This window comes from Gobio gobio (genome assembly GCF_949357685.1).
Source record: "Gobio gobio genome assembly, chromosome: 20".
NCBI classification, from domain to species: domain Eukaryota; kingdom Metazoa; phylum Chordata; class Actinopteri; order Cypriniformes; family Gobionidae; genus Gobio; species Gobio gobio.
In genome coordinates this window covers 25,621,057-25,637,170 of record NC_137113.1, presented here as the reverse complement: position 1 = coordinate 25,637,170, position 16,114 = coordinate 25,621,057, and the positions used below count along the sequence as shown (strand labels likewise).

At 39.3% G+C, this 16,114-nt stretch overlaps 2 protein-coding genes across 5 annotated transcripts; one reads left to right on the top strand and one right to left on the bottom strand.

Annotated features, from left to right (window-relative positions):
• Nucleotides 1–438: 438 nt before the first annotated feature.
• On the bottom strand, nucleotides 439–7,191 carry xrcc6 (X-ray repair complementing defective repair in Chinese hamster cells 6). Of its 4 annotated transcripts, XM_079846153.1 has the most exons (13): nucleotides 7,056–7,191; nucleotides 6,650–6,755; nucleotides 6,414–6,526; nucleotides 6,160–6,301; nucleotides 5,835–6,086; nucleotides 5,571–5,757; nucleotides 4,916–5,102; nucleotides 4,588–4,756; nucleotides 4,321–4,482; nucleotides 3,329–3,458; nucleotides 3,148–3,248; nucleotides 2,938–3,054; nucleotides 439–866 (listed from the first exon to the last, which is right to left on the bottom strand). In XM_079846153.1, exons 2-13 carry the CDS (start codon nucleotides 6,717–6,719, stop codon nucleotides 664–666), a joined length of 1,833 nt encoding a protein of 610 aa, XP_079702279.1. In that variant the 5' UTR covers nucleotides 6,720–6,755; nucleotides 7,056–7,191; the 3' UTR covers nucleotides 439–663. The 4 variants fall into 4 exon arrangements, with proteins under 4 accessions (XP_079702279.1, XP_079702280.1, XP_079702277.1 ...); XM_079846154.1 differs by lacking the exon at nucleotides 7,056–7,191 and having other exon boundaries at nucleotides 451–866; nucleotides 4,321–4,478; nucleotides 4,584–4,756; nucleotides 6,650–6,907; XM_079846151.1 differs by lacking the exon at nucleotides 7,056–7,191 and having other exon boundaries at nucleotides 535–866; nucleotides 2,938–3,248; nucleotides 4,321–4,478; nucleotides 4,584–4,756; nucleotides 6,650–6,907.
• Nucleotides 7,192–7,572: 381 nt separating this feature from the next.
• Nucleotides 7,573–12,885, top strand: desi1b (desumoylating isopeptidase 1b). Its single transcript, XM_079845784.1, has 6 exons — nucleotides 7,573–8,122; nucleotides 8,311–8,332; nucleotides 8,535–8,604; nucleotides 9,997–10,106; nucleotides 11,025–11,147; nucleotides 11,240–12,885. The coding sequence occupies exons 1-6, from the start codon at nucleotides 8,035–8,037 to the stop codon at nucleotides 11,328–11,330; spliced, it is 504 nt and encodes a 167-aa protein (XP_079701910.1). The 5' UTR covers nucleotides 7,573–8,034; the 3' UTR covers nucleotides 11,331–12,885.
• The last annotated feature ends 3,229 nt before the right edge of the window (nucleotides 12,886–16,114 follow it).

The window sequence follows — 16,114 nt, the reverse complement described above, 5'->3', positions numbered from 1 at the left end:
GTCTGTGCCTTATTGGTTTAGCAGAAATTTCCAGACATCAACATTTACATCTGCTGCAATTGAGTAGTCCCCCTTTTGTTTGTTTTCATTTTGTGCTAATGAGAAAACAAACGACAACGCCAGATGACTTCATTCCAGATGTTCTGTAAACCCAGAAACTATTAAACAGTTTATTAGTTGCAAAACAAAATAATGTATCATATGTATTGCATGTCTAGACTGGGGATGGAATTAGTATTTTTCTCCACACTGATTTTGAAGAAAAAGAAGTGGAATTGATTTTAAATACGTTTAACGGAGCTGAGAGAATTAAACTAGTTGCTGAAATCGTGTGTATTCTGAGGTGTTTCATTAAAGTTCTTCCTTTACTGTAATGTATTAAATCATGCCAATACTGGCTTAATCAAGTTGAAAAATAAATAGCAAACAAAGTGAAATGAGATATCCAATGCTGTCAAAGCTACACAATTCAAGCTTTTATTGCATACGTTATGACAACAGTAACAATGCTGAACAAAATTATGTGACGTGCCCTTGATAGGCAAGACTCAAAATGACAGTCACTTAAAATGTGCAGACATACAAATCTTTCTGTATTGATTTTATGAAAAAGTATGTAATCAAGATGTCCCCAAATACGGACAAGGCCTGAAGAACATGAGCTTATTTAGAGAACTGCATGGTCAGGGCATCTATAAGCTCCTGTTTCTTGGTTCCCGTTGTACGTATTGCAAACTGCTTGCATGCATCTTTTAGCACAGGAACTGTCAGTTTGCCCAAGGTGCCCTTTGCCACATGGTTTTTCAGCTCTTCCTCAGACATCTCAACTTTTGGCTTCTTTTCAGCACCACCGCCAGCAGACTCAGCTGTGCAAAAGGATGAGACAATTCAAGTCAAGATTCTGTCAATGTCATCTTTCTGCTCCAAGACACTGAAAATGCCGGCTCATGAGCTACTCGCATTTAAACGGACACATCCTTCAGTGGCCAGTTATCGGCCAGGTGGGGAGAATCACCATTTCAATTACTCTCAATAATTTGTTAATTGTTGACCCTGGCTGAGATTCGGAGTATGTTCCGCACACAGTGTAGTGTAGTGCTGTTGGAAGCTAAACTATACTATGCAAGAAATAAATGTATTCAATGGGATTTACGCAATTCACGTTGATCAATTTTTAGGTTGAAAAGTACGTAAATACCAAGCGGCAATCTCCCACGGTCTCTCTTGAAGCCAACACGGAAGTGACTTAAACTGCAATTCATTGACTAGCCGCTAGAGACAGGCTCCAAAAGGGAGTCAAATCTGTATCTCCCCCATGTTAAAATGCCCAACTTTGTAGCAGAAAAAAATGTGTTTACATCCTGGTACAAAAAGCGGTTTTGGTCTATATAGCTAATTTTGCCCTTCATGACAACTGTAAGGGGGTGAATTTTTATTTATTTATAACTCATCCATTTAAATTATATTAAAGGGCAACTAAACCCTAAACCAACTTTTTTTAGTTAATGATCTGTAATACTGGGGCTTTATTAATGCTGTTCATTGATTCGAGTAAATGTTTTGACATTTGGATATAAAGTGTTTTAATTCTAGAAAATATGGTGTAAAACCGCCAAAGTGCTGCCCTCTTAAGGTTGAACGGTGGCTACTACAGTTGAATTTTCCTAATGGACGTTGTGGTACATTGTGACGTAGGATGGTTCTTCCAACGGCTCACTATCCGCGCCCCTGGCACGAGCTCACCACTCCCTCAGAAATGTTTCCCCAATCACATGATGAGAACGGCTTCACTCCAGTATGAACTTTTATGTTACATGAAGTAGAAACATTATGAATGAAACTGACTTGACACTTGCTTTAACATTGTAATAGAGAAAATGCGGTTAAATAATGCAGCTGTCAGTACATGTCAGGATTTTCTTGCAATATAATTGCCGCCCGTCATGTGTACAGATAAGTTTCATACATGAGACGCACTTTCAAACCCTGACACGCAAGTGGTTGCTGCGGTAACGAACAACAATACCGTAACGTGCTGGCATATATAGTCTTTTATTTGAGGAAATCTGTTTATAATAGGCTATTAGGTTTTAACTTATTGGTCCTGCGCTGCTTATTGATTCAGTTAATTTGAATGAAAATACATCGTAGGTATATCAGATATCTGATCTATTTTTAGTGGCATTCAGTATAAGGATTTGACTGTTCATAGATTAGGTCAGTTCTCTTGCGCTGCTGCTTCACTAGCATCGTCGGCATCGGGAGTTAACGCAGTTTTTAACCAGCGGCTCGACTTGATAAGGCTCTGGGTCTGTGTCTACAGATAATTCACCCTCCTCCACTTCAGTTGAAGGTGGGGGAGAATGACCGCTCTGTTGTAAAGCTACTGGCGTCATTCCAGTCATTCTCCATCTTTGCAACTTGCGAGTCAGACAGCTGTCAATCAATCCGTCACTGCGGGTCTCAGGTGCACGCCCTCCGCTCAGTCCCGCCCTCGGTTCGTCCCCTCTGTCTCAGCTGGGCTCTGCCCACTTTTCCATCATTTTTAAAAAATTGCCAGTGGGTGGAGTTAAGCTCTGAGCTGGGGTTTAGTTACCCTTTAAGCCTTAAAAATTTGCATAATTAAGGGCGTGGCCATTTTGAATGACAGTTGGATTGCCACTATGGTCAAGCTAGGTGGGCGTGGTTTCAGCAACCAAACACCTCAGCTCCACCCATGTCCCGCGCGTGGTGACACGCTGCCAAGATGGTGACGGCCAGCTCTGCCCACTTTAGGCATCAAAAATGCTCTTCAGAAACCTACGGGTGACGTCACGGACACTATGTCCATATTATTTTTATAGTCTATGATAAATACGTATAAATATGGAGAGAGAAAAAAAAAATCACATCCCTTATTCATGCTTTTTATCAATATAAAATCATCTGAAATCTCACCAGGTTTGCGTTTAGCTGCAGGCTTTCCCTCTGGGTTATAATCAGAAGGATAGACTAAATCTTTAAACTCTTGAACCAACGGGCCAAGACGATCATCCATCATTTTTACCTTGGGCACTGAGAGAGCATAAAGAGTATGAGAACGTAGTAGGATTAAAAAAAAGATACATTGATTAGATCCATTTAAAACAATCAGAACACAAGAAATACTTGTCAAATCCTCAATGGCCTCAGGTGCAAGCATATCAAGAGCCAAAGCCTCTAGGTTCCTGTAGTGCTGTTGCAGCATTGGGTTTTCAAATGCATCACTCCTGTAAATAAAGAAGTCAACTAAAACTCTACGACTGAAAAATGCTATTACATCGTGCACAACTGGTAGACAACCACACACCTGTATTTAAAGCGGAGCTTATGCACAATCTCCTTCATCTTGTCCACCTGCTCATCAGAGGCTGTGGGACCCTCGTGAGCATCCACAGTGCGTATGTCATCAGCAAAGGGAAGAAATATCACATGGAAACCTAAAATATAGGATCCCACAATTTGATATTACTATTTGATATATAAAAAAATAAATTAGCCATACAGTTAGATGTAACATGTTCAGTGCAAATCAGTGAGGGGCAACTTCAGTCCTGATGGGCAACTGTTCTGCAGAGTTTAGCTCCAACCAAGTGGCAACCTCCTGCAGTTTCTCTTGAAGCCAATACGGAAGTGACTTAAACTGCAATTCATCGACTAGCCGCTAGGGACAGTCTCCAGAAGGGAGCAGACTCTCATTGAGCCCCATGTTAAAATGACCAACTTTACAGCAGAAAAAAACATGTTTACAGCCTGGTACAAATTGTGGTTTTGGTCTATATAGCTAATTTTGCCCTTCATGACAACAGTGAGGGGGGTGAATTTTTTTTATACTCATTTGTTTACATTATATAAAGCTTTAAAGTCCTGCATAATTAAGGGTGTGGCCACTTTGAGTGACAGATGGATAGCCATTTATTTGCTGTCTGTTAGTCATCGCGTCACCTCAGCTCCAACCATGTCCCGCCTCTTTGCCCATTTTCTATTATCCGGGAGTGACGCATGATGACGCGCTGACAAGATGGCAACGGCCAGCTCGTCCCAACTTTGCGCTTCAAAACGGCTCTTCAGAATCCTATTGGTGACGTCACGGACACCACGTCCATATTTTTTTACAGTCTATGGCTCCAACCCTAAACAAACAAACCTGAATAAGCTAATAAATGTCTTCAGGATTACTAGAAAGTTACAGGCAAGTGAGCTTTTATCAGGGTTGGAGTTAAACTCTGCAGGACAGATGCCCTCCAGGACCGAAGTTGACCTGGTGTAATGAACATTTCTGACAGTCTTGACTGCTGTTACCTGGAGGTGTTGCCTGGGTTTGACTCTGATCGAGTTCCTCTCTCTGAGGAACTAGTGCTACAAACCGAGGTGGAGTGTTTCGACGAGGGATGTATCTGCACAATGCAAATACATTTTTTTCACTGCACTTCAAAAGCAGAGCTGTAAACATACAGGAGCTCCCTATAATAATAACCAAAAGAAAAACAGCATATCAGCTTTCCAAAGTATGAAAATATAGGGGTTGAACTAAAAGAGGTGCTTAGGCATCAACAAATGAAGACCTGCCTGATATCTGCTCTTCCTCAGGGTATATGAAGAGTGCGGGTCGTAAGTGATGGTGCAATTTGAGGCGGTCCATGGGCTTAAACCCCATCAGCACCAAACCTGGATCATCAAACTTCTTAATCTCATCCACCTCATCCTTTTCCATCACAATCTGTTTCTTCCCATAAACCTTCATAGTTAAGTAGTAAGTTTATAGAGTATAATGAAAAAATTAGAAAAAAAAGTAACTTTTAAGTAAAAGGGTTACATGCAGAAAATAAAACTTAAATTACAATATAGCTTTGTTATAGTATTGATTTTAAATCAAAGTGACATCTTAGTGCTGTACCTGTGCCCTCTTCATATCGTTTGGCAAAAGTATGCCCCCATTGTGGGTGTGGAAGTACCGGGTTTTAGTACGCACAGGATCATTAGTATCTCTGTAAAGTCTGACAGCAGGAGGTTTGGTGGCAGTCCTGGCCAAGACATAAACACCGACTGCCAGATTGACACCTTCTCCGAGAGAGAATGTTAACCTTGAAAACAAATAGGTGTAAATCAAAGAAACAGTGTTGCAAAAATCACCATTGAAATCAAATTATTTTCTGGAACAATGCAGTGTTTACGATAAATGATTTATCTCTTAATGATTTTTAATCATCACAGCAATTAGCAAATGGCAACGATTCAATCAATTCTTGATGTACAATATCAAATCCCACCATACATTTTTTTCTCATTTGAGAAGCCTTTTTGTTTAGATATGTATGTCACAGTAAGGAAGAATTTGCAATTCTGATCGCAATTTCCATTTCAACTATCAATTGATCTTTGACATACCTGAAGCAAACTGCATTAAAATCCTTTCACAAACACTAGAGAAAAATATTAGCTGCTATACAAATTTCCCCCCTGTGTGGACATGCAAAAAGCTCCATCATCCCCGCGACCCTGCATAAGACAAGCGGTTTGGAGAATAGATGGACATGGTGCAGAGCATTTACCTGCTTTGAGCTCTTTTCTTCAACTCTTTAGCTCTGACCCTCTTCTGCAAGTCTTCAAGTTTCCTACTGGGCTCAACCTGGATGCCAAGCTCACTTTCATCTTCTGGAGGGCTTACAATATCACAGAAGAACTGGGAAACATCAAACCCTCCAGGCTTTGTGAGGTGCATCAAGTCTATGACCACACCTGGGAAACAAGCAGAATACAGGCTATAAAATGTCCATCATTCGCCACTGAAACATTTCCACTTCTATTCAGCCTACCTGTCTCTTTAAGGTCAGCAGCTTTTGTACGAGCCTGTCTGTCTTTTGCACCTTCTCCACCATGAGGGTCATCCCTGCAAGTGAAGATCATGAGGCGCTTGTGTGACAGTCGCAACTTTATGTCACTGTAAAGGTTGGAGCAGCACCACAGAGCTTCTCCGAGGGAAGTTTCCCCACTGCCCATGTTCTTTTCAGCAAACTGAGCTCCTTTCTCACCCTGCAGTTTATCAATATCTTGAACACGCTGAGCTCCTGAGAAGGGAATCATGAGATAGAATAACCATCAAATACGCAATCTTAAAAGCATAAAGAGCGAGTAACCCACCAGGAGAATCCAAGTCGTGGTAAATGTAGACATGCTTGAAGGAGTTTCTGGGGTTCTTGCTCTGCTCAGTCCCATAGAACACCAAAGCGATCAGATCTTTGTCACTGCTTATGATCTTACTAGTGTACACACTGCGCACACACTAGATACAAGGGTGAATAACATCTATTAGAAATGCACAGACATTAAACACAGGGAAATACTTTTAAAATAAAAGCTAACGAATAAACAAAGTTCGTTATAGTTGGACTCACCTCCATAGTCATGTCAAAATTTGATGGCTCTCCATCCTCACCTTTGATGAACATCTCTTTGGACGCATCAACCAAAAACACGAGGCTGTCACGGCCACTGACTTTGTAATCACCTGTTCATTTAAAAGTTATAAAGAATGCATGTGTAATAATCACATCTTAATTTCATAGAAGTTTAATGGAGGACAAAACGAGCAACTTATATGAATTAATTTAATGCAGTTAGCAGTGCTAACCTCCAGAATCTTCTTCGTCCTGCTCAACATCATCGTCTTCGTTTTGATAGTACTCTCTCCAGTCCGCCATTACTCTTTGCTTTATCTAAGAACTGCGTCAGGGGTGCTTTCAAATACAGTAGGGGGAAAAACAAAGCAATTTTTCTTACACATACAATCAGACACTTTTCTCTTTTGAGGAAGAGAACTTTGTATCCCTATGCGACCGCGCATGCATCCAGTGCGCCACAATTTGAGTGACAGCGCCACTAGCGTATCAGAGACGACTATTGAATAACAAGAACCAATGGCAAGACAAGAGCGAATTGACTGGTTAATCCAAGCAAGAGGAAGTAAACAAACGTTTCTGAGAAACGCTTTAGCAGTTTAACAAATATTGTTTAAAGTGTTTTATATACGTGTTTACCATGTGTAATGGTACTCTGAAGCCAGGATCTTAAAAACTATTAATTATAAAATAAAAAAAAAAGAAAATAAGGAGGTCATCCATTTTCATCATAAGTGGCCATGAACGAATAGTTCTTCTCACCCGGATCTTTTCTGAATGTATCGGTTCTCAAAAAAGGTCTGAACAATTTGTTCACGAATCAGACGTTCAGCGGGGTTTGGTTTGAGTGAACCGAAAAACTTCCCTTTCGAACTTGCCCGACTCGTCACGAATGATCATTCGGAGTGTATTCAGGATTTGAGTAGAGCAAAAATGAATGCAAAAAAATAGATAAAACAAACTGAACTGGAGCTGATTTTTTAAATAATAAATTAATAAAACGAAATCGAAAATTGGCAATAAACAGCAATATGTGCCGTATATGGTTTAACTGGAACGTTTTAGAGCATGACAGGATGTCACTAAATTACGAAAATTGCTTTATCTTGTTTTTGAATCCGTTTATTTGAAACGAACTGTTCATACGAACCGATTCGCGAAACTGACTAGTTGATTCAGTGGCGAGCACTGTCATTTTTAAACGATCAGTGGTGGCGAGCCTGTTCCTGCGTGTTTGGTTTGCCATCTAGCGTTTTGGAGTTTATATTACGGATGTTTGGTAAGTAATGTATCTCTGCTGCCATTGGTCCGGGCCGGGTCCCTAATGAATAAGCACATTTGTCACAACCGGTATCAAAATATCTTGAGTCACTGTGACGAAGCTGGCCGTGAACGCTACTATCGGACCTGTTCGTTATTTCCTTGAAATAATTTAAACCCACAACGAACGCGTTCCTTTTACGTGAATGTTTAAAGCGACGAAGGGTGTTATGTGAGTCAGCAAAACGGTGAAGTCTGGTTTTTCGAGTTCAGTCAGAGCGAGGAATACTACGTTTCAGTTTGCTAGCAGTAGCACTGAGTTTTTGTTTGTAAACACACGTTTGTCTAAAGTCGGGCGATGGCCGATGGAGATTCTTACAACGTAAATTTGTACATTTATGACCTGTCAAAAGGGCTGGCCCGTCAGCTGAGTCCCATGATGTTAGGTGAGTTCTTCAAGTTGTTCTAGGATGTTAGTGATGCTTCTAGAATAGAGCTTCATGTTTTTGTGTTGAAATTGTTTATTTTTATTAGATATTTTATACATCGTAGAGAACATTTACCTTATTTAATGGCACCTTTATTATATATATATAGAAATGCTGACAACAATTTTCTATATCTTAACTGACAGGAAAGCAAGTCGAAGGAATATGGTGAGTATTTTTAACTCTATTTTTTTGCAGACCTTGCTTCTTATTATCAGGCAGCAGAATTAGATATTACATTGGGGTCCAATGGTCTGAGAGCACTAGTAAAATTCTTAGGTTTAGATTTTTTCTTCTTCTAATTGAATAAAAAAATGTAATTAAACTTTTTTTTTATTTTAATGTATTGTTCTTTGGTAACCTAATGAAGGCACACATCAATAGTGGCTTATGGGGAAGAGTTTTTCTTTGGAGGAGGAGGCATCACAAGCTGCTATCCGGTAAGAAATGATCAATGGATCTTTATGCTCGACAGTTTATTTCTTAAAGTCACCATGAAATACATTTTTATGTAATATTGCTGTATTTAATATAAATTATTTATCCGTGCACATCATTAATAAAATAAAATAAAATCATGTGCCCTTATAATATTTTATCAAAATCCCTCTAGCAACGTCACCTCTGATAATGTGTTTTTGTCATTAAGAGGGCGTGACAACCTGTCACTCACATGAGATCACAGCAGTTAGTGATAGCAAACCACAATGATCCAACAATCTAATAAAATCCCAGTGGACAAAAGTCCAGCCATTTTTTCTTGTGTGCGAAATTTTGTTGAATTCACATAAATATATCTCACAGTAGGGAAGAAAAGACAATCACAAATTCTGTTTCATGCTGACTTCAGAAATCTGAAAGTTGAAGGCTGTATGCACTGCCATTGAAAAGTTTGGGATTGGTAAGATTTTAATGTTTTTAAAATAAGACTCTTCGGCTCACAAAATCTCTTCTGCTTAAGCATTTATTTAATTAAAAAAAAAAAAAAAAAAATTGTGAAATATTATTAGAATTTAAAATGACTGTTTTCTGTTTCCTTTTGAAATTTAATTTTCAGCATCATTTCTCCAGTCTTCAGTGTTACATGACCCTTCAGAAATCATTCTAATATGATGATTTGCTGCTCAAGAAAAAATGTATTATTATTATCAATTTTGTAAACAGTTGTGTGTTTTTCAGGATTATTTGATGAATAGAAAGTTCAAAAGAACAGCATGCATCTGAAATAGAAAGCTTTTGTAACATTATACACGTTCAAAAGTTTAGAATCAGTAAGAAATTAAAGAAATTAATACTTTTATTCAGCAAGGATGTATTAAATGGATCAAAAGTGACAGTAAAGACATTTATAATGTTACAAATGATTCTATTTCAAATAAATGCTGTTCTTTTGAACTTTCTATTAATCGAAGAATCCTGAAAAAAATTTACACTATTTTCAAAATTCAACATATATATACAATAATATATACAAAATAATAATAATACATTTCTTGAGGAGCAAATCAACATATAACAATAATTTCTGAAGGATCATCTGACATTGAAGACTGGAGTAATGGCTGATGAAAATTCAGCTTTGCCATCACAGGAATAAATTACATTTTAAAACATATTCAAATGAAAAAACTGTTATTTTACATTGTAATTATATTTCACAACATTACTGTTTGTTTTGTATCAAATAAATGCAGCCTTGGTAAGCATAAAAGACTTCTTTTAAAAACATAAAAAAATGTACAGATCCCAAACTTTTGAACGGCAGTGTATATATTTGGAGATATATTAAACAAAGTCACCCACCATAATCAGGAAATACTCTCGTGTTTCAGGGTGGTACTATTCTGGGCATGCCCGATTCCACAGTGAACCTGGGAGACACAGAAGTTCCCCGGGACCTCTTTCTGGAATATCTGTCTTCACTCAGGGAGTCTACTTACAGGTCAGTATATTTTTGCTTTTAACAGGAAACTCGTGAAATTGTCTTTTTTTTTTTAAATCAGAATATTTTTCTATTTTAAAGGTACAAAATATGTAAGATTTTTGGACTAAAATATCCAAAAAACATTAGAAACCTGTTGACTTGTGTACTTATTATCCCAGTTTTTTTCAAGAATGTTTAAATCCAGAGAAATAAGCAATCTTATCCAGGACACGGACTGTTTGGATACATTTATAGACAGAAAAAGTACAATGATACAGCATTTTCTCCATCATGCAATATGTTAAAATTCATTGCATGCCATTTAGCAACACAAGCCATTCAGCATTTATTAATATGATATTTTAATATCGATCTAGATTACTGTAGTGTGCAAAAAGTGTCTCGTAGCAGCCGCGGAGCGAATGCACAGAGTAAAGTTAAAACATCATTTTTAACACACTCAAATATATATAATATGATAAAACAATGCTGCATTACCCCACATACGCTTGACCGTAAGAAGAGGAAGCAGCGACTGTGGCAAAATAACAGTTCTGTGAGCCGTGTGATGCGCTCGTCTTTCATTATCAATTGCTTCAGTGACCTCGTTCAGCTCCCACAGCACTCGGCCCTGCTCCTCTTCATACTACAGTAACATTAATAATCTCATCCATGAACATGATTTCTGCCCGAGTTCTGTCCCGATTCTTTTCCACCGGCTGTGAGGTAAAGATGACTACTCCCAAGATTCCTCGCTCAATCTATTCTTCATCAATTTACACCTTTGTTTTGAATAGGCCACCTCTAGCAGCGAAAAACGACATAGTGTGCCTTTAATAGTGAGAGACAAAATATGGCAGATGTGTTTGAGAAACATAAATGTACAGAAATGACACTCTTTACACATGCAAATCTGTAGTTTTTTTCTTTCCACAGCCCTGAAAAATACCACATTTTTGAACACAACTGCAACACCTTCAGTTCTGAGGTTGCGCAGTTTTTAACAGGAAAAAAGATTCCCTCATACATCATTGAACTTCCATCCGAGGTGCTCGCTACGTAAGTTTGCCCTTACAACATTGTGATCAAATATGTCAATGGTATTATTAGTAATAATAACTGGATTTAATTACCTGATTTCTTCTCCATAGGCCTTTTGGACAAGCGCTTCGTCCTTTTCTAGATTCGGTCACTATCACGCCATCTGGGAACATTGGCATGAATGGATATGGCCAGAGGTAGATCTGGCTGCATCTAAGAATGTATTATTACAGCAGTTATAAAGAGTCACATAGTGTCTTTCCAGATAAGAGAATCGCTTTTATATAAAAGCAGGTCTTCCAGTTTTTCTGCTCAGTGCCTTTTCATGAAGTGATAACTTTTCAGTCTATAAAATATTTCCTTCAGTGATCTGTGATGCATACAGCTGGACCAATTAGTCTGTATAGGTGACTTTTCAGTACAGCTCAAAGAAAAAAATATATATATTATTATAAAACTACAAGTAATATATAAATAGATTAAATGTGCCAAAGAAATTTTTAGCAGGATTCCCCTCATCGGTCTGCAGGTGTCTCTGTCCTACCTCAACATCATGATCTGTTACTTCAGATGCTTTGAGAGCAATAGAGGATGAGAATAAGGTCACTGATTCTATGATTGATACTTAAATGTATAGACAATTAGACAACTCATTCTCCTTTACTGTTAATAGAGGTCATAATGTGCAGTACTCAATTTCAGATGTCTAACTCAGTCAGTCTTTCTATAAATGTTCAGTCACTTCCTTTATATTTTGCTGATTATTGATACTTTCTGTGTTGTAAGTTATCTAACCTTACCTTTACTCTGATCAGTTAACCTTCATATCAATTCTAGAGTGCATTGAATGTATACTCAAGATGGTTTAAGGAGATCAATGTTACAGGAAGCACAATAACGGTGTCATAAATCTAATGAGTGTTTTTAAAATGTGCATGTGTCACCTGCAATGGACCCAATGAGGCAGTTGTTTTTTTAAACATTTGTTACTCTGTTTTCGATAAGATAGCAATATAGTAGGAACGTGGCTTCAGTGACTCAACACATTAATAATAATTATACAACTAACACAGTATATAACATAGCTTTCTGATGGTAAATGGTCAAACTCTTTAAAGTCTATAGGATCCGTGTAATCAAACGCATTACTGCGCCATTAAGCAATTTAATGTCAATTTTTAACCTGTGCACTATTTCTAACTTGATATTATATATATGATAAAAATTCATAGTACAAATTTCCGCAGTATGATTTATTTAATTAAGTTCAGGTTATGCTGCCTGACGTATCTGTACTACTGTTCTGTAAATACTATTTAGAGCTCTTAATTCCTTTCTGCCTCAAATAAACCTCATTTATGTATTTATGTGTGTTTAATATCATTGTGTGCCTGCTTGGAAGAAGTGGTTTTGTTTTAATTGTCAGGTTGCATTACTTTAGTCATATACATTATATTGCCAAAAGTTTTGGGATGCCTGCACATGAACTTTAAAGACATCCCATTCTTAATCCATAGGGTATAAAGGGTTAGTTCACACAAAAATGAAAATTAGACCAGGATTTACTCACCCTCAAGTCATCCTAGGTGTATATGACATTCTTCTTTTAGACAAATAAAATCAAGAGTTATATTAAAAATGTCCTGGCTCTTTAAAGCTTTATAATGGCAGTGAATGGTTGTGTTGTTTTTGAAGTCCATAAATGTGCATCTATCCATAATATGCTACGGGTGGTTAATAAAGGCCTTCTGAAGCGAAGTGGTGCGTTTGTGTACATTTTAAATATAAAATATCCATATTTAAAAATGTATAGACCAAAATAACTAGCATCCATCAACTTGCGCTAAAAGAGTAACCCTTGAACCCTTGACGCATGAGTATTGACGAACGCAGATGCGCAGAGGATAGAGCAAAACAAAACACTGGTCATGAATTAGAGTCTAAAACGAGAATTTTTAAATAGAAATGGCAGAGGATTTCGATACAAGAGAAGAGGGGCTTGAGTTTGTTGCCCAGCCCTATCTGCAAGAGGCGTCAAAGCGTGCGATGCTCCTATACATCGCGTCGGGGCCAGGGGTTACTCTTTTAGCGCAAGTAGACTCGCGTACCGCTGACCGTCGGAAGCTAGTTATTTTAGTCTATGAAGTTTTAAATATGGATAATTTTCTTACAAAAACGCGCCACTTCGCTTCAGAAGGCCTTTATTCACCCCCTGGAGCTGTGTGGAGCAGTTATACGATGGACAGATGCATTTTTTTATGGACTTCAAAAACGACTACCATTGATTCACTGCCATTATAAAGCTTTGAAGAGCCAGGACATTTTTAATATAACTCTTGATTGTATTTGTCTGAAAGAAGATTGTCATATACACCTAGGATGACTTGAGGGTGAGTAAATCATGGTCTAATTTTCATTTTTGGGTGAACTAACCCTTTTATATGGAGTTGGCCCACCCTTTGCAGCTATAACAGCTTCAACTTTTCTGGGAGGTTTTCCACAAGGTTTAGGAGTGTGTTTATGGGATGTGTGTTTATTTTTGACCATTATTCTAGAAGTGCATTTGTGAGGTCAGGCACTGATGTTGGACGAGAAGGCCTGGCTCGCAGTCTCCGCTCTAATTCATCCCAAACGTGTTCTGTCTGGTTGAGGTCAGGACTCTGCAGGCCAGTCAAGTTCCTCCACACCAAACTCGCTCATCCATGTCTTTATGGACCTTGCTTTGTGCACTGGTGCGCAGTCATATTGGAACAGGAAGGAGCCATTCCCACAAAGTTGGGAGCATGAAATTGTCCAAAATGTCTTGGTATGCTGAAGCATTAATGGGTTAGTTCACCCTAAAATGAAAATTCTGTCATTAATTACTCACCCTCATGTCGTTCAACCTCCGTTCATCTTCGGAACACAAATGAAGATATTTTTGTTGAAAGCTGATGGCTGAGAAAGGCCTCAGATAGGCCTCCATTGGCATTCAGTACATTCACACTCACAAGACCCATAAAAGGCACTTAAAACGTTGTTACAAAGTCCATCTCACCACAGTGGCTCTACAATAATTTAACGAAGCGACAACAATAGTTTTTGTGCGCAAAAAAAATCGAAATAACGACTTTATTCAACCTCTTCTTGTCTTCCGTGTACAACTCCACGACGCATGCGCGAGAATATGACGTAGCGCCGGCGTTCGGGAATCCATGAAATGCACACTCTAACCCCATTTTGAGCACTACGCCGAGACCTAAAGCACGATCAATGTAGAATTCAACAGCTTAGATACGTGCGTCTTCCTCTGCTTGTAAACAAATCGCTTCTGGGTCATGTGTCCGAACGCCGGATCTGCGTCATATTCTCGCGCATGCGTCGTGAAGGCATACAGGGAAGACAAGAACAAGTTGGATAAAGGCGTTATTTCGATTTTTTTTCCGTACAAAAACTATTGTCGTCGCTTCGTAAAATTGCTGTAGAGCCACTGTGGTGAGATGGACTTTGTAACAATGTTTTAGTGCCTTTTATGGATCTTGTTAGTGTAAATGTACTGAATGCCAATGGAGGCCTATCTGAAGCCTTTCTCAGCCATCAGCTTTCAACAAAAATATCTTAATTTGTGTTCCGAGGTCTTACGGGTGTCGAATGACATGAGGGTGAGTAATTAATGACAATTTTAATTTTTGGGTGAACTAACCCTTTAAGAGTTTCTTTCACTAGAACTAAGGGTCCAAGCCCAACCCCTGAAAAACAACCCCACACCATAATCCCCCCTCCAGAAAACTTTACACTTGGCACAATGCAGTCAGGCAACTACCGTTCTCTTGGCAACCGGCAAACCCAGACTCGTCCATCGGACTGCCAGACAGAGAAGCGTGATTTGTCACCCCAGAGAACACGTCTCCATTGCTCTGTCCAGTGCAGTCCAGTGGTGGCGTACTTTACACCACTGCATCCGACGCTTTGCATTGCACTTGGTGATGTAAGGCTTGGATGCAGCTGCTCGGCCATGGAAACCCATTCCATGAAGCTCTCTACGCACTGTTCTTGAGCTAATTTGAAGGCCACACAAAGTTTGGAGGTCTGTAGCTATTGAAGTTGGTGACTTCTGCACACTGTGCGCCTCAGACCCCGCTTTGTGATTTTACGTGGCCTCCCACTTTGTGGCTGAGTTGCTGTTGTTCCCAATTGCTTCCACTTTGTTATAATATCACTAACAGTTGACCGAAGAATATTTAGTAGTGAGGAAATTTCACGAATGGACTCATTGCACAGGTGGCAACCTATCACGGTACCACACTTGAATTCACTGAGCTCCTGAAAGCGACCCATTCTTTCACAAATGTTTGTAGAAGCAGTCTGCATGACTAGGTGCTTGATTTTATACAACTTTGGCCATGGAAGTGAATGGAACACCTAAATTCAATGATTTGGAGGGGTGTCCCAATACTTTTGTCAATATAGTGTATATTCTGCATATTACATAAATGTAATGGACCTCCAATATATGCATATTGTAAGTTCCCATTCAGTCGGTCACGTTCGACGTACGTCGGACGTACCGACGAATTGGGATCACTTCTGGGAGCCCCTATCAGCTTCGAGCTATTTAGAACCGGCCAATGGACAATTGGCGTGCGAGATTTGCATCTCGCGCCCCGCCCCGCGCCGCGGGTATAAACAGGAAGCGAGAGCGAATGCACGCTGTCATTCACTTCGGAGCCACACAGGCACATGAAGGACTCACTCTTCTGTAAAGAACGAGTATTTTCGCTGCTATCAAGAGAAATCTGCAACCGGAGAGAACCAGAGGAGGACGCGTGTTGGAGAAACGGCACCTTTCAGCGGGACCGCGCTGACTCATCCAGCTGCCTCTGATACACAGAGAAAACTGCTGTTATCACAGCAACCCTGTTGGTCTGGGTAGGGCGTTTTCCTGTCTGAGTACAGGCACGGGCTGCACTACAATCCCGTGCGCTGTCGCGGTTCACCTGAGTGCT